Below are 18,463 nucleotides of genomic sequence, written 5' to 3' on the forward strand. Positions count from 1 at the left end.
ATTCTTCATCCATCACATGTCCTTGACCTGCTGATACCAGTTTGGATGATTTCAGTATCAAGATCAAAATTTATGAGGGATACGGAAAGCGAAGAAAATAAGCACCAGACACAGCTAGGGGAGGATAGTACCAAGTGAGACCGCGCAGCGCTCCGTGTGTGCTACCTTATTTTCACATTCACCGAAGGACGACTGGTATCGTTGGCAATATTTAGGTTCATCGGATAGCTCCATCGTAGTATCGCCCATTGCAGCAGTACAATTAATACATTTCTTTCCAGTTTCCCTTGAACCATGGCACGATTACCATTTCGCCACCAGCATAAATCAGCAAGAACTTGAAAGTGACAGTGCAGACATAGCACGCGCATTGCACGAGAGGCAACCACGTGTTGTTAGTTAATATTTTTTTTAAGTATCTCTCACACTACATCCCCAGTCTTGCGCTGCCGGTGCTCACAACGCACTGTACAATAATGAGAAGTAATACATTATCCACGTAATATGCAATCCAGCAAATGAATAAGTGAAATACGTACTGCTTGCCCAGTTGTGCAGCAAATTTATTATGAATATTAAGTGGTCAATGATTGTAGGTCGTGCTAATGAGGACGCGTCTTAACCTGCAGTATTATTGATCTTACTTCTGAAGATTGTTCTTTTTTTGTTGTTTCATACCTACTTTGTTGGCATTAGTTACGCATGTTACGCAAATAACTATATATTATAGAATTTTATTATTAATCCCACGCTTTGCGCTGGGACGCATAAAATGTCCCGCACAAAAAAATCAATATGGAATCAAGAATTTGTTGGACTCTACTCAAGACGTTACAACTTAAAAAAAGACACAGTTGGCATTGTTGACACGATGTTGACACGAAAATATAAGAAAGAGTTGTTGTTCGTTTACATTTTGTGTGCTTTTCAAATATTGTGGAAGATTATTGAAACTCGTTTCTGTTTTACCACCTTGGCAGGCATAATAGGGTCCTCCCTGCAGCAGATCCCCTGCTAACAGATTTGTCCCGGAGCGCATTGCTGCAGCTTTGGTATTGATGCGCTGTAAAGTGTTAATAAAACTGAACCATACGTGTACACGTGCGGTGGTGAGAAAATCATCAATAGATAAATTATCAACCCCGCGAGCTTAACTCTGATGATACCACAACAGTTTTGGTCGACACTGAACGACAATGTTAACATTTGTGGTTAATCCATAGGTTAAGCGGTTGGGCAATATGTTTTGCCAAATCCTTCTCGGCGGAACGATAGCACTGATCAAACCAGTGCAGAAAAGACCGCCAGACCAGTTTTTACACATATTAAACTGGAAACGGACGGACGATCACTTCGCACGATCACGATCGCGAATCTTCCTACGGGGAGGTGCGTTGATCGAAATGTATACAAACGATTAGCGTGCGACACATGACGTCGCGAGATTCGTAGCTGTTTGTTAGCCTTTACTATTAATTTAATTAATATTTGGCTTTGTATACCAAAAAAATATTTTGACTATTTAATATTAAATTATTGCATAATAAATAGTTTAGAATATTTGCAAAATATTTTTAAATTGCAACTTTTCCTACCTTCAGAATGGTAGTTAATGATTCGTAGTGCGTGAGCCACGTCATTCTAGTTGTCATAAGAAAAAGGACGCCAACTTCATCCCGCGTTTAGAAACTCGGGTGTTCGGACTCGTTGTATCAATGGTAGACCACCAATAGCGCAATAAAACGAACATTAATTGTAAGAGAACACAATAATTACATCATTCACGTTGGTGCTCGTAGCTAGGTTAGCACTGAGTAAATAATTATACCTATTTGCGCTTCGATTGCCTCTCATCCCAGGACGTTCGATCACGTGACTCAACCGGAGCTAAATTGTTTACTGGCCTATACGACACAGCACCAGCAACCACAGAACGGATCCATACGATGGACGACGGTCGTATGATGACGAGGCTCCCGAGAGACGCATCGTCCAGCATCGTCGAATCGTATGCCGGACGATCGATCTTCATCACCGGTGCGACCGGTTTCATGGGCAAGATCATGGTGGAGAAGCTACTGCGCGAATGTGGCGACATACGGTGCATCTATTTGCTGATACGCGCCAAAAAGGGCATCGATCCGGTCCAGCGCAAGGAGGAGTACGTGAAAAACATAGTGTTTGATCATGTGCGCGAGAAGTATGGCGATCGGCTGGCCAAGATTCGTCTCATCCGGGGTGACATACTGAGCGATGGGCTCGGTCTGAGCGAGGAGGATCACCGGGAGCTGGTGGACAACGTGGAGATGGTGTTCCACTGTGCCGCTAACGTTCGCTTCGATCAACACATTCGCCAGGCGGTGGATATCAATCTAAATGGAACGATACGAGTGCTGACGCTGGCAGAAAAGATGCGCAAGCTGGTATCGTTCATACACGTTTCCACCTCGTACTGCCAGTGCAATGAGGCCGTGCTGGAGGAGAAACATTATCCCGCGCCCCAAAACCCGGAAGGCATCTCGAAGATGGTTGGTCTACTGGATGATGATATTTTGGATCTCATTACGCCAAGGTGAGAAGCCGACTTAACACCACGATTAGCGTACTCGTAGTCGCACGTGTGCCACACATAATCTTACGCAAATTTTTGCTCTCTCTCTCTCTCTCTCTCTCTCTCTCTCTTTCCCTCCAACAGACTGCTGAATAACCTGCCAAACACGTACGCTTACACGAAAGCGCTCACGGAAGATATGGTTTATCAGTACCGGGGCAAGCTACCGATCGCCATCGCCCGACCATCGATCGTGACGGCAGCCATGAAGGAACCGCTTCCTGGCTGGGGCGAAGGTACCAACGGTCCCACCGGATTGCTGATCGGTGCCGGACGTGGTGTGATTCGGAGCATGCACTGCAATGGCGACTACCTGGCAGACTTTATGCCAGTCGACATCACGATGAACGCCATCATCGCCATCGGCACAGAGCGCATGAGAAATCCACGCAAGGACGACGTGATGTACTACAATCTTACCTCGTCGTCCGAAAATCCCATCAGCTGGGGCGAGGTGCTGGAGATGGGTCGCGTTGTGCTGAACGAGAATCCATTTTGTTTCGCCCTATGGTATCCGGATGGATCGATAAAGTCCAACTACTTCTACCACCTGCTGTGCGTCATCTTTTTCCACTACTTGCCTGCCTATCTGATAGACTTTCTGTTCGTGCTGTTACGTCGGAAACCCTTGTAAGTGTTGGATCTGTTCGACCGTTGGACGTGATCGGTTGCATTCTGGAGTTTAATCATTTGTTTCCTTTCAACCGTTTCACCAGTTTGGTAAAGGTGCAGAAAAGGATATCCGCTGGGCTGACGATACTTCAATACTACACGACGAAACAGTGGATTTTCCGGTGCGAAAATGCGAAATCTTTATACCAGAGGCTTTCACATGACGACCAGAAACGGTTTTACTTCGATGTCACCGAAATTAACTACCAGACCTATTTGCATGATTTCATCCTCGGTGCGCGGCAATACATCCTGAAAGAAGAACCGGAATCATTGCCCAAAGCACGAAAACTACTGCGAAAGTAAGATCTTCATTTCGTCACCTCGAACCTACTCCAAATACCCCTAATACTTAAATGCCATCTCTATCTCCGTAGACTCTACATCATGGATAAGATTGTGCAGATTGGATTGTACGCGTTCGGGCTGTGGCTTTTCTGGACCTACTGGGAGGTAGTTACCGGTTCGATACAGTTCGTTTTTGACACTGCAATCGTGGGCCTACGAGGCAGTTCCGCTTCTACGGCCGGAACCGTTCGTCAGGGTCTTTGATTTCATTCGGTTCTAACTTAACAGGATCTATTTTCTGTATCGTATGTCAGTGAGTTCTTATTTACAATGGCGCTTGTGAAAGCAAGTTTTTAGGAGTTGTTAAGCGTGAAACTATGACTCGATCATTTGTTTTCTTCCTGGGAGTGTTTGGGCACAAATTCTCAACGGCACGATAAAAAAAAACTCGTACGATAGAACAAACTGCACTACCTCACTACAAACTTTCGGCAGGCAGCTCAGCAAAAAAAGAAGACGCAAGGCAAACTTGTTTGCACGATCGCACTACTGCATCAATGAAATTGTGTGCTTATCGGCTAATTATTATTATTTACTGTATCAATAAAGATTTTTATGAAAAAAAAACCAAACGTTAAGAATGTTTCAGAACAAATTTGATAATCATAAGTGTATGTTTGGAAACTACTGAGGAAACTACACTGGATGTCATTCACCCAGTCTCCAAAAAGGGCGACAGGCTGGAATGCTCAAATTTTCGTGTCATCACGGTCCTCAACGCCTATAAGATCCTGTCAGACTTGCGCCCCTTTTTATAAATTTCGTCGGCAGTTACCAAGCTGGGTTTGTTGGAGGCAAATTTACCATCGACCAAATTTTCAGTCTTCGGCAGATCCTCCAGAAGTGCCGAGAGCGCCTACGCATCACCTGATTATCGACTTAAAGGCTATCTACGGCTACCTACGCTACCATTAATCGGAAGGAGCTATGGAATATCATCGCCTGTTAGAGGCCACCCTGAACGGGTGCAGTGCAAGGTGAGAGTAGTATCTGTGAGAGCCCTATCACAGGGGATAGGGCCTGAGGCAAGGGGACGGACTCTTCTGCCCACTCTTCAATATCGCCTTGGAAGCTGTAATACGAAGCACGTGGCTAGACAACGACATCCTGGGCATGATATGCTACCGGTCTCTCCAACTTCTTGGCTTCGCGGATGACATTGACACCATTGGCAGGACGACAGGGAAGGTGTGTGAGGCGTACACTAGGTTCGAACGTGAAGTAGCAAGAATTTGATTGAGAATCAATGCGACGAAGACTAAATACCTGGGGCCATATTAGGGCCCATTTGGGAGGCTGTGTATCAGTCGACGTCGACAACCTCGAGGAAGTAGAGGAATTCTGCTATCTTGGGACTTCGGACAACGACATCATCAGCGAGATCCGAAGATGCATGTAGGGGAATCGTGCATACTACGGGCTTTACCATCTGCTGAGATCCAGAAGACTTCGAGATTGCACGAAATGTGAGATATATAGCACATTGATTCGCCCGGTGTTTCTCTATGGACACTAGTCTTGGACCATCCGAGCGCAGGATGCAAACGCTCTGAGTGTGTTTGGGCGACGCTTTCTTCGAGAGAGAGAGAGAGCGAGAGAGAGAGAGAACTGCATCTAATTTGAGAATCGAGAATGCATTTATTTTTTTAAATCGTTATTATGTGTCAAACAACCATTTCTTTATTGTTAAATACATACATATAACGAATAACCTTGGGATCAATGAGAAAGTGGACTATTTAGACTACAATGTTTGATAGGAATTATCAATTCGCCGAACTGGCAAACAATTTTATTCTTTAGCAGATTCTAATACAATTTTGGGGATGTAATTTACACCATATTGCATATTTAGCATAGTGAATAACACAATTCCAGTTAAAAATACGATTTGTGCTGAAGATGGCAATTTTCTTGTTTCATTTAATGCAAATTTCGGTACAGGTCACGCCTTATTTTGAACTGCGAAACCATCATTGTACAATCGAATCTTTGTTACACACTCACACGCGCTAAACTTATTATATCGCTATTGCAACTGTACAACTAGAACGTTTTATTGTACGACACAACCCAATAATATTGGGACATCCTTTGGGATTATTCTTGCGCTTAAAGCAACGTTTACCTTCTTGATTCTATGCAATTTTACTACACTACACCTAAACGAATATACCGGGGGGATGTGGTGTAGGTAGAACGTCCTACAAATATTTACATACGTATATATATTTACAATACGAGGCCAAAACGACAGAAGAATACTTTAAACACGCGTGTTTAACGATGATAAAACAACTAGAAATCTCGTCTGTACACCAGGATCGCATTAAATGCAACTGCTGAAACGCGCGATAGTGGGGAACTTATAACTCATGTGTTTGTGGAGATAGTTTCTTTTAAGCGAAGAGTAAAATGGGATCATTGTGATCTAAGATCACACCACCTAGTGTGACTGGTGCGTACATTTGTCAAGACTTTGCGTTATAGCAACTGCAAAGGTTTCCATTATTTACAATGTAACGTAATACCGTTTCGCGGGACCGTTGAATTTTCTAGTTGAATTTCTAAACAATCTCAATAGAACACTTTTTTCAGCTGTTCGTAAGCCGTATTCATGATACCCCAGCTGAAAAACGCGCGGGTGCAATTCATACTGACACCCTTGTACACATTTCTTAACCGTCGATCTCGCTCATTGTACACCTGCATTAATGCTGTCCACATGCTATCGTAAGGACCTCCAACACGGCACTGCATGGTCACCTTCACCACGTTCAGTGGATAAAACAGCGAACTGATAAATGCACCAATGCAGGCTCCTGCAACAAATTCCTGCGTACGCTGCGAAAGTATTGAAACCTGCAAGTGGACCGAAAGGTACGATAAGTAATAGCAGTTCCTTTTTGTTCACGATCACAAAACCTTCTTTACTAACCCGCTTTGGTAAACGGCTATCGGCTTCCTCTCTCAACACGAAAAACATAGCATTAGATGGTCCGTTGCGCCAAAGAACCGGTACCAAACCGCGGTATAACTCTTTAATGCCATTTTCCAGGATGATTATTCTACAAACGTAAAAAAAACGACAAATTTATATTGCCATCACGTTACAACATTGTAAAACACTTACTTGAACGCATGATGAGTGTTTCGATATTTTTGATGATAGGTCGCATCCGCTAGCAGTGTTTGCACTCGTTCGAATGGCATTAGCATTGCTTCGAATGTTCCCGCCACCATTCCAGCTACTGTTTTGGCTGTGTACGGATTTACATGACAGTACTCCACCAGTGGCCGCCGTGTGCTATCGTACACACCAAACATTAGCGACAGGGATATCGTTTTTTGGGCCAAAGGTGGGAAAATACCCCGATAAAGATAGGTCATTCCTTCACTACGCAGCTGCCCGAAGGCTTGCGTTAACTGCACCCCGTGCAGCATTTGCCGGAAGATCATCTTGTAGATCGGGTATGTCACGGTAATGTTTACAAAGGCCGCTCCCCAACCACAGGCAAACTCCCGCCAGCAGAAGATAGGTACCGCAGGAGGATTGGCCCCGGTTGTCACAGTTGGGGGAACCCCGGTCGGTTCAGCACGAACAATCGCCATGGTGATCGCAAAACAAACGCTGTGGGTTGACCGATCAAAAACAAAAGCTGTTGTTGTCTCCAACAGGTGTGTATGTGTTGTAAAATTCCGCAGCGATTGTCCCGCACTTGCATAGCAGCATGGCTATAGATTGGCAGTATGTACCGTCACCAGGCAATTAATGGGTACCATTTTCCATCCAGCACACGTGCAGAAATGCCGAAATTCTGGTAGTTATGTAAGTGATGACCACCAGGAGAACAATTTTGTCCGTGGGTTTGAAGCCAAATTTGGACAACAACAAATTTCTACCACTCAAATCACATGAGCGATCCTATCATAGCAATAGGATCTAGCTCCTTCTGCAGATTTCGCGGGCAGCCTCTTGAACGGATTAACTACACTTCGTGCATTTCACGCTTGTTTGTAACAGCACACACTGATAAAATTGATTAGATCAGCACCCTCCGTGTTTTCGAACAGTTTTGTATTTTTCTTTACCATTTTTTATTTCCTCAATGGTTAACGTCATTATCAGCTGACAGGTAGTTGCAAAGTGGGAACCCGCACAGTCATTTCAAGTGACAGCTCTTGAATGATTTACTGATAGATGGGAATGTATCAATTCGCGATCGATTTGTTCATCAAATCGCGATCGAATCCGTCTTTGGAGCAACAAACGAACCAATATACTTAATATGCAAGCTGTACGATGAATATGACCATTTCCTAAAAACATTAAATAATTATTATTTCACCTTTCCAATGGGAGCTCAATTTTGATTCTAGATTTGTGTTGTTCCCAACTGTCAATATTGTTTGTCAAAGAAAGATATGAGAATGGGTCGTGGTACGACCTCCTCTGGACACACTTGAAATAAAGTTTTTTTCATCACACCTGCTAGTGGAAAATTTCATGTTTTTCGCTCAATTATGAGAATAATTTACGATAAGTAGTTCGTAATTGTGGAAAAAATCGTTTGGTGAAGAAAATGTGTTGCGCCTCGACGAGTGAGGGTCTATAATCTACATCCAACACGATCTGTGACACGATTATATAGTTGATACCTCGTATTGATTTGCTGGCAGTGGAAAAGTGAACAAAGTGCTACAGAAAACTCGTAGGTTGTGGAACGAAAACGTAAAATTACGTGTTCTTTGCATCGTACGTTTGTGCTTTCGAGTTCTTAAACAGGTAATCTTGTACAGGGTAAATCGGTGCACGTAACCTGGATAATTAATTAGAATAGAATCGTTTCAAGGTCGTTGCAGCTGGTGTGTGCAGCTATGTCTAGTCAGATTCCGCCACTGGTATGTCATACGCCTCCACCTATAGATTTTGACGCGGATGACGATGACGATGATTACGGATCGGATATACCTGAGGACGATGTAATTGGCATCGATGATCGGAATGGGACCGACTGTCCGGATGATGATTTTGGAGATTTTGCAACAGTACTGCCCGGACCCACGAATCTGGATCCGATTCCTACCGAGGCTGTGATAGACAATGAAACGGTGGAACTTACCAGTATTCCGGAGGCAGTCGGAACCAAAAGCATTTTTCCAGCACGATTAGGTTCTGACAGTCCCCCTTCATTGATACTCCCAACAAATGAATATCACGAAGCAGACATTGATGAAATAGGTGGCAACGGAGTTGAAGATGAAGAAGATATCGATTTTCAACCATTCGGCAGTCCGTCGCAACCGCCCGAACCACCACCGGAAGACAATATCAGCCTACCGTCGTTGCACTTTGATGCGGACGTCTCAAAGTCGGAGGAGGATGATCACGTACCTGCCCAGCCCAATGCCACAAGCTCAACGTCATCGGGATCCGGAATCGAGACAGAAGTGGACCTGCCTGTTGCAGCAGCCGCCGAGCGTACAACACCCGTGATACAGGAGTGCGGACGGTTCGACGATAACACGGAGAACGATTTTACGGATTTTACAACCGCCTCAAATGAGCGATCGTCAGTGGTTTTGGAAATTCCCACCGCGAACGACGTTTCATTTGAATTGGATGATTTTGCTCAGCTAGAATCGACACCATCTGCCGATAGCAACTTTGTGTCACAGCAGAGTCGTGCCGACTTTGCCACGTTTGATGCCGATTTTAGCAAATTTGACTCATTCCAAGCATCATTCCCGGCAACGATTGATGATGTGGTTCCGGTAAAGACACCAGTAGAGGAAACTAAATCCATGCCGATCATTGAACCGACATCCGTTAAAAAGTTAGACGATCGACAACCACCGGAAGATGAGTTTGACGATTTCCAGGAGTTTGCTACCTTTTCCGAACAGCCCGTCGCCACAGTATCAACTCAATTTATGGAAAAGGAAGATGTTACAAAAGATGCGGAAAGTAACCGAGAATCGTCTACTTCAACTGTGGAAAATGTAAAGCGAGACATTGACGCACCATTGGAAGGCAGTATTGGTAACGCCGCGAATGATACCTCGGGCATTGATTATGACGATGATGATTTTGGAGAATTCAGTGATTTCAAGCAACCGGAAACAGGCAGCACACCAGTCGAACCACCAATTTGTAGTTTTTCCATGGATAATGTTCACAAGCTACTAGAGGCAATGTTTCCAAACGTCCAACCGGAATTGCTTTCAACAGATACAGGACAGCAAACAACAGCCGTACACAACATTCCCAGCAACAAGTTGCATTGCCAACTTCAGGACTTCGACAATACGAACGCACTTGCCTATCAACACAGCAAATCGTCCAGTAGCAAAACGCTCGTAACGGCTCTCGGCATCGATTCGAGAAATATAGTAAGTGTAGGGTGGTATGTTAATCGATGATAAACATACTATTCAATGTTCCTCTTTCTTATTCCAGATGTACGGACCTAAATGGAATAGCTCAATGCCAAGGTTTGCCGCAAATCTCAGTTTCAACCCGCTGGAACCACTCAAACCAATCGCACCGTCAACGGTTAAAGAAGTCGGATCTAACACCAACGAAAAGAATGCCAATTTCACGCCAGCCGCCAAAACCACTAGCACATTTGCTGGTGGGCTGGATTCTTTGCACGTTAATCCAGTTCCAAATTCCGTTCCAGCGGCACAGTTTGATTGGAACAGTTCGGGTTTGGTTAATCCGCTGGAAGGTAAGCATGTGTTTTGACGCTCCTTGCTCCCTATCCCGTCGAAAGTTTGTTTCCTTTGTGTTATTATTTTTACAGCAAACAAATTTATTTTATTGTTTCTAAAACTCAAACGACATTACCATCACTACGGCTTGGCGTATTTTGATACAGTTTATTTCTTTACCCCCCAGTGGCTGCACAATTAGCATATGCTAGCGTGTCTTAGCGAGTGCTATTTTCACTGTCTTATGTTGCTGCTGTGAATACGTATTTTTAATATCTATAAAGCAAAGGATTCATGCACTACATTTTAGGCAATCCTTCCGTGTGAGAAAATTTGCACGATTACTATCTGTGATACATGGTGCAAAAAAGTGATGGCTTCTTTTGACATTTTTTTTTTGTTTTTTGTAATGCTGTGCATTCACCAACCATCAATATAATTTCTCACCTTATTAATGGACTTGGCCGGCTTCTATCATTGTACATTGCATGTGAAATGATTACGATCAGCAGGTCTGGTTGCGGCAGAAATAGGCCACGGAAGGAATTGAAAGTTTCCAAAAACCAATGGCTAATATATATACATCTCATTGGAATAAGTTTTATCGCTATACCAGATTCATTTTTCTGTTTTATGCTTTCTTTCTTGTAATATTTTCTTTTTTATAGAGCTAGTTATTTTTTTTTAATTTCGCGCCCTGTCATACAAATGCTAGAATGAATATCATTCCCCAACAATCACGTGCACATTCTTGTTTGTCTCGACGAATTGATTTTTTAAGCAGTATGTTTTTTTCTTTTCTTTCTTCTTCCCTTTGCCTTTCGAACAACTTCCGTAAAAACTGTATTTTTGTAATTAAATGAATATGTCAATCAAACATGATCTCATCTAATGAATTCCAACAATACCCCTACCGACAAACAAACCCTCCTACTTTCCCTTAGCATCACATGCACACACATTATTATTGGACCTAGAACAGCTAGAGGTGATGGCAAGTCTGAAAGATAAAATAAATGTTGATTCCTCCTCCTACTCCCCTGCACTCCGGTCCACGTGTAATGTTGCTAATACTGTGCAACTTCATTCGGCTACAACAACGGCCACAACTTTAACTACAACAACACCTTTATTGTTACCATCATCACCTTCACCAACTTTACCACAACCACTACCACCACTACCAACACCAACACCACCACAACCACCAACAAAACTGTCGTCTTCACTGCTTCTGTTGCCAACTACAATGAATACTACGCAAATGTGCAACAACAATATTCAACAACTACAAACGAAAAACAACTGTTACAAATCACCGGACACTGTTGGTGCGGACGGTGGCAACAATACGGCCTCGTTGATGGATTGTCCCACTACGTTACTTGTCTTCGCCGATCCAATCGTCGACGATTGCGATCTGTTGATATCAACCGACCCAATAATACCGTCTGCCACGCTTAATAAAACGACAAACAACACTTCAACCACGCCATCGGATGAATTGGTTTTGATCGAAACCCCATGCGCGTTTCCGGTTGGTTTGCAATCGATCGTTCCTTCTTCCTACGATCGTCCACAAACGTTTGACGATTATTTGGATCTTAGTAAGTTGCGCTATCCTGTTGCCCATCGTTGATGTCGTGCTTTCTTTTGTGTTTCCTTCGTTGAGTTTGTATCCTGCATGGTTTTCACCTTCTGTTAAAAGAACGCTTTTCGGTTTTTTTCCATATTATTCCCTATCCGAGTATGATTCCCTATGTGTACAATTTCAGAACAATATGCTCGGAAGTAGTTTTATTTTATGTGTGTTTGCATGAGTTTTAGTATTTGTGTTTATTATGTTTTCACATTTTCTCTTTTTTTTAAGTACAATTAACCTATCATCGATCAATACTGCTTCGTTTTATTTACGCCGCATGTAAATGTGTACAGTACGGTTATTTGTTTCTGTAAAGTTATTGAATATAAATAATTGTACAATAGCATATTTGTTTCTTAAAAGCATCCCTAAGCATGACTTCAAAAGCATCCCAATATCAATATGTATATATTTTTATTTTGTCACTGCTATTGAACACAATTGCGATAATAATTCTACAAAGAAATGAGAATCTATTATCCTCAGTATTGACACGATGTATCAATCTATTCTTATTTCGATCGGTAGGTGTCCAGGAAATGCTCCAAAAAGCCGTTACTGGTGAGCCCGAGGATGGGACAAAGGGCGAAATTTTGGATCCGCAAGTCGCAGAAAACTCAAGCCCGATTGCTGCAGATGACATAGCAGTAAAAATGTCCTCGTTTGTAGCAAACCCAGCAACAGCGTCACATCCGCAAGAGTACGAGGTTATTGGGTCACTTGATTTTACTGCCGGCAGCAGTGGTGGCAGTAACAATGCTCAGTATTCGGTTGCGCCACAATCGGTGCATCATGAGCAACAACTGGAGGAGCAACTAGAATCCGCACTGTCACAACATTACGTTTCAACCCATCCGCAGCAACAACCTATGTCAATTTCATCTTCTCCAAACAGTGTGCCTATGGTGCGAACTATAAAGCTTCCAGAAACACATATTTTTACGCCCAGTCGGGGAGTGACCCCAATCTCGCGGGATATTACTGATCGTGACATTGTTGTGCGTGAATATCACGATGTAGAGTATAGCTTAGAAAAATCAGCTGCCACGCCGAGCTCCAGCAAAAAGGAATCAGAGTTCGACGAGTTTAACGAATTCCAATCGGTGTCCGCTCTGCCTCCTGTAATACCAGACACAGCAGCTGCCATAAATCCGATCGATTCTGTCAGACCAGTAATTGGTCGATCACCCACAGAAGAACTGGAAAAGCGCAGTCAGGAGCTAATTGGACACACGATTAGTACGACGGAACGTATCGATAATGATGATAATGATGATGATGAGTTTTCTGACTTTCAAGCCGCGGTTCCGCCAATATCTGCAGTTCCTCCGGTGAATAAACCCATTTCAAACGTCCAGAATAATCGGTCGAACACAAGCTCGCCGGTGATGTTGCTCAGTCCCGCAATATTGCTACCTCAGCAAGCCAACACCTCGATGGAAAAAGAATCTGCGAATGCACGCAAAAATGCCTCGACGGGTTCGATCAACTGGCCCGATCCAGGAATTGATCCGGATGAAATGGCTCGGTTTGAAGCCGCATTTGCCAAACCTTCCGTTTCTGCATCCGTCGCTGGAACACCTAATGTAGCGAGCAACCAAAGCTTAGCAAGCGCCCCGAAAGCTCAAGCAGTAGAGGAAGACGAGTGGTCGGATTTCATATCATCCAAACCGGCCACTGAGATGACTATCAGATTGTCTACTGCTAGCGTACCTAGTGGTGCAACAGCACCTACAGGCGCTGAAACGGAAACACAGGAAGAATGGACAGATTTCATCTCTAGTACCGCGGGAACGGTCGGTGGCTATACGTCGCACAATCGTCTCTCGTCTAGTCAGAATCATTTTAACTATCCACGCGCTTCCCCAGCAGTTGTTGGAGGCAGTGGAACGAAAACAACAAATTCGTCCTGGTCGAACCAACCGCAGCTACCCCCGCCACAGTTTAGCTCGTGGAATAGTAACAGCCTGTACTACAATCCCATGTCCTCGTTGCCTTTAACGAACCAACAACACCCGTCTCAGTATGCACCCCACCAGCAGCACCAACAATACTACAATCGTTCGGAAATGCCTGCCATGGTCTTTTCTGGTGGTGCTGGCTACAGTGGTTCACCGAAAGTGCCAACCAATCTTCAACAACATCACGCACCAATGCCGGGTACCGGAATAACGTCTATGATGATGGGACAGCAGCCACCTATGCAGCTTCTACCGGAACTGTCGTTCATAACACCTAATGCGGGTGGTGGACATAGTGCGGGCACGTCCGGTGCCAAACCGGCGACACATTCCTTTCTCAGCAACGTGATATCGAGCAACAGTTTTGCGAAGAAATGATTGTTACTTAACCACGGTTACGATGGAAGACGAGCCGACAGCGATGGAGACCGAATGGAAGCGTGCCGGAACCGGGCAGACCGAGGTCGCTATCGTTTGCATCCAAACAGCAGTGCGGCCGATTCGACTGGTGCAACCGTAACTGTGGGGGACATAATTATGTAAATACACCGTACAGATTGCAACACAGATGGACATGAGACGTTGACGAGGACGTTTGTTCATCGGTTTTAGCTAGGGAGAATATTTATGGCATACCCCTCATGTATGCAACATTCACAACTGCAGCTACGCATAGCAAACCAAGCGCGAGCGAACATGCATAGATGGATGACTCTGTTGTCGTATTAACCAAAAAAAATCATAGTAAATCTTTCAAGCCCAAATATGCTAACTGTGGAGCAAACGATGTGAACTTGCTTGCAATCGTGATAAGTCAATCCTCGTGCCCCTTCCTGAAGCAAAGCAAAACTAAATGTATTTAGGTCATGCATACCAGTCGAACTAATCTTATATCGACGGCATCGTACTTAGTAGGATTTTATGGCATACTGTTGACATGGTTAGAACCATATTGTAGGTTGTATGTTTTATTTATGTATTTCTGGTTTTAATTACTCGCTGAAACGTTTATTGTTTTTACACACCATTAGCTGGTCTCAGGCAGATCCCACTACTTTGCGAGTCAAAGTTGGTTGCGTTTCTGTGGTTCGTTTCCTTTCCTCTATTAAACAATACTACACCATGCATCACGGTTATTAGTTTATTTGATCTGATAGTTGCAGTGACTGAAGGGTGGTCGCAAGGATATTAGCGTAAACGCGATGGCAGAATAAAATAAATATTCAAACGAACAACATTTTGGTGTTGCATTACAATGGCGATTCAGCTAACCGTTTATCAACGTCCTGATGTGGGAAAAACAGAAAGGAGGATTTCGAATGAAGTATAAAAGAAAATTATTATTGTCTGTCCTTGTTTCGTTCAACATTCCGTACGTTATTTTGTATTGCTGGCTAAATATAAGTTGATCAGATGGTTCTTCTTCATCAATAATCGTAACACTTTTTGATTATTAATTTGGCTGCAATTTATCTGTCTTACCTATCCGAAACAGAAACGGTAGGGAACTTAATCCCTAAATGAATAGGTAGGGCAAAAATAGTAAACATTCTCAAACACGCTAGTGGTTTAAAGCTTGTTCTGTTTATTTACTGTTCGCGTAAATATGACTATCACTAGTTGATTTTTAATCGATGGTCTTACTCTATTGATCCTACCTGTTGTTTAAACTATTTGTCCCTTCTCCCCCCCTCCCCTCTCCCTTTTACCAGTGCAAAGCACATGCATTGATGCATTTGCCTTGTTGGATTCAACGTGCTATGTGTTGCAACTGGTGCGTACAATGTAATGCCAATTTTCACTAGAAAAGAGTTTCCTCCAAACAAACTCCCAGCTATCCACGTTTCGCTTTAGGTGCACGTCTTCTTACACGGGGTTTCTATTCTTTCAGGCACTAAACACTTTATTAACTAAGTCTATCACAGCATGTGGAAGTAGTACAGTAGTGTGTGTAGCTAGAGCGAAGAATTTCAGTGTGTATGGACACTTTGGAACCTACGGTAGATCTTCCTTAGAGCCTAGATAATAATTTTTGTAAATAAAAATCATTTGCACCCTGATGTCCACAACCCTGCTGTTGCTACTTGTGTTGCTATTATGCAGGAACCCCAGGACCGCATTTTGTGCAGTAATCACAAACACGATGGTGTAGCATTAGTATAACTATTTCCATGCGAATCATACGTCACTGGAGCCTATAGCGACCCGCTATGCTAAAGACCGTAGTTTGAACGTGACTCAGCTGTGCACGCCATAAAATGCTATCTATGTTCCTAATAATCTACTCGTAATCTTACCAGGATTGGATCTAGATGGCTACCATACCATCTAGGATGCCGTGGAAAATGGTTCGATCGCAACCATAAAACATGGGTGACGGCGGTTCTGTTCCCCTAAAACTGCTAACGCTACCTAATTAGGCCGTACAACCGTTACTGGTCCTGACCTACCTAGCCTGTACTGGCCAGCTATCTGTGACTTATGTATTAACGCATGGCCCGGTTCATCTGTGTCCTCCCGCCATACGGCTATTGCTGCCGGTCTACCACTACTGCAACATCTCCAAGACCGGTACCGATCGCACGTAACACTTGTTCGCTACATATTGACTTCCCAGAGTTTGAGATAGTTGTCCAGTATTTCCCTATACCATGCTCGTTTGGCCGGATCCTTAAAAACGACGCCAAGAGAGCGCAGGTCCAGTTGCAGGATGGCCTCGTTCTGCAGTAGTTCGCTCAGTATCCGCAGCAGCGCACCGTCACCGTGCAGCTTTAGCAGACTGCTGTAGGTGAACACGTAGTACGAAAGCCGCAATTTCCGGGAGGCCCATGCTTCGACGGAAGCGTTGCCACTGGCGCACCGTATCTTGCCCATGTGCTCCACAAACCATGGCGCGAAGTGTTCGTACAGATCTACCTTCGACACCTGTAAGGTGCCGGTGCTTTTGAGCTTTTCCTTCACGTGCGCGTAATTGCGCTTGCTGAACACAAACACCTGATAGAGCGAGTTGCCTGTCACGTACGCATTGATATAGTGCGTCCCGTACTGATTCATGAACTGTACCGCGGACGTCGTGTCGCCGACGACGACACTCTGCGCCTTGCGCGACACCTCCGGCTCGATCGTCTGGTTCGGCGGGATCGGTTTCGCAAACCGGGCACTGTCTCGGTAGCGGGACACCCGGACCAGCACGTAACAGTACTCGTCCCGCTCTAGGTACTTGCTTTGGATGCCTAGCTTTTTTGCCGCCACCTCCGGGTGCCATCCTTCGGTGTACGCTCGCCACGAACTGTCCAAACGTTCGATTTGGAAGTCACGGAAGTATGCCTGGAACAGCTGGCGCCGATTGTCGCAAAACTCCATGTGGAAGTCGCCATTGAAGATGCCCGGTTTTATTTCGTAAACCTCCGTCTTTAGCTGATCCAGTCCCTTTCGTTCGACGAGAAGTACAGAAAATAGTTAACATTAGCGACCATATAACGTGATGCATTATCGTGTTACAAGCAAAAAGAGTATCTTGTTCTACTGCCCCAAAGAACTTACGGTGGAACCCTACAGGTGTAACGGAAACGCTTATCTGCGCCCGTTCCGAATGCTTTAAACCGGTGAGCTCACGTTCCACCAGCTGCAGGGCAAAAGGGGCCAGACAAAAAGGCTGACCTACGCATGCAATTAGTTAACTCACCTTGAAGACGTTGTTCGTTGGCTCCTTAAACAGCCATCGTTCGCTATCGTTGTACGAGATGACCTTCATCGATATCGACAGATAACCATAGCGCAGGAAAACGTTTACCGCTTTCCCCAGCCGCAGCTGTGACTCCCGCTGGGCGCCCGTACACTCGTCCGGCAAACCACACACTACCAGCCCGGCCACGATCAGTAGAAACCCCGCCAACGATGGCGCAAACGATCGCCCATTCGGTGGTGTTGGTGCCGGCACCGGTGCCCCTGCATGGTGGTGATGATCGTAATCGTGTGCGGTAGTTTGCGTCATAACTTGTCCAACCTCCAATTACGCCTTCCGTTCAAGATGGTCTGGTTTCTTGGGCAGCGATATCACAGCTTTGGCGTTTGGCAGGAAGATTTTACGGAAGTCGCCCGCAGTGTGTAGTAGGCTAGCCGGCACACACAGCTCTTGCCGTCACAATAAGTTAACGTATTACAGCTGCTTTGCGCGTGCTTACATTATCAGTGTTCTGATACCAGGTCCGTGAGAACTCTGCCGAATCTGCATTCATACGATCAAGAAAAGAAGAGAAAGAAAAATAAATAAATAAACGCAATTACATCTACCATTATCCAATCCAACGTTATGTCCGAACGTTACGAAACTGCTAGAGGCCGTCACGAGTTCAAGATCACTGTCACACACCTCGTGACAACAACTTGTGCGTCTTTTTCTCCGTCAGCCATTGCGTTACGAGGAGTTTTTCGCCATTATTGTCGAGTCTACCGTGCACAGTTCGGCATGGTGCATTTGATGAAACCTAGCATTGGCAGCATGGATCCGTCTTT

General features: G+C 44.4%; 4 protein-coding genes across 4 annotated transcripts; 2 read left to right on the forward strand and 2 right to left on the reverse strand.

Annotated features, from left to right (window-relative positions):
• Positions 1-1,929: 1,929 nt before the first annotated feature.
• On the forward strand, positions 1,930-3,835 carry LOC128719688 (putative fatty acyl-CoA reductase CG5065). The gene is made up of 4 exons (XM_053813316.1): positions 1,930-2,572; positions 2,696-3,241; positions 3,328-3,585; positions 3,661-3,835. The coding sequence occupies exons 1-4, from the start codon at positions 1,947-1,949 to the stop codon at positions 3,833-3,835; spliced, it is 1,605 nt and encodes a 534-aa protein (XP_053669291.1). The 5' UTR covers positions 1,930-1,946.
• Positions 3,836-6,208: 2,373 nt separating this feature from the next.
• Positions 6,209-7,243, reverse strand: LOC128707923 (mitochondrial nicotinamide adenine dinucleotide transporter SLC25A51). Its single transcript, XM_053802881.1, has 3 exons — positions 6,765-7,243; positions 6,570-6,699; positions 6,209-6,493 (listed from the first exon to the last, which is right to left on the reverse strand). The coding sequence occupies exons 1-3, from the start codon at positions 7,241-7,243 to the stop codon at positions 6,209-6,211; spliced, it is 894 nt and encodes a 297-aa protein (XP_053658856.1).
• A 1,266-nt stretch (positions 7,244-8,509) lies between these two features.
• On the forward strand, positions 8,510-14,326 carry LOC128707550 (mucin-17). The gene is made up of 4 exons (XM_053802507.1): positions 8,510-10,024; positions 10,092-10,362; positions 11,290-11,952; positions 12,516-14,326. Exons 1-4 carry the CDS (start codon positions 8,510-8,512, stop codon positions 14,324-14,326), a joined length of 4,260 nt encoding a protein of 1,419 aa, XP_053658482.1.
• A 2,220-nt stretch (positions 14,327-16,546) lies between these two features.
• On the reverse strand, positions 16,547-17,942 carry LOC128719306 (torso-like protein). The gene is made up of 2 exons (XM_053812931.1): positions 17,634-17,942; positions 16,547-17,377 (listed from the first exon to the last, which is right to left on the reverse strand). Exons 1-2 carry the CDS (start codon positions 17,940-17,942, stop codon positions 16,547-16,549), a joined length of 1,140 nt encoding a protein of 379 aa, XP_053668906.1.
• Positions 17,943-18,463: the final 521 nt, after the last annotated feature.

This window comes from Anopheles marshallii, chromosome 2 (genome assembly GCF_943734725.1).
Source record: "Anopheles marshallii chromosome 2, idAnoMarsDA_429_01, whole genome shotgun sequence".
Classification (NCBI taxonomy): Eukaryota; Metazoa; Arthropoda; class Insecta; order Diptera; family Culicidae; genus Anopheles; species Anopheles marshallii.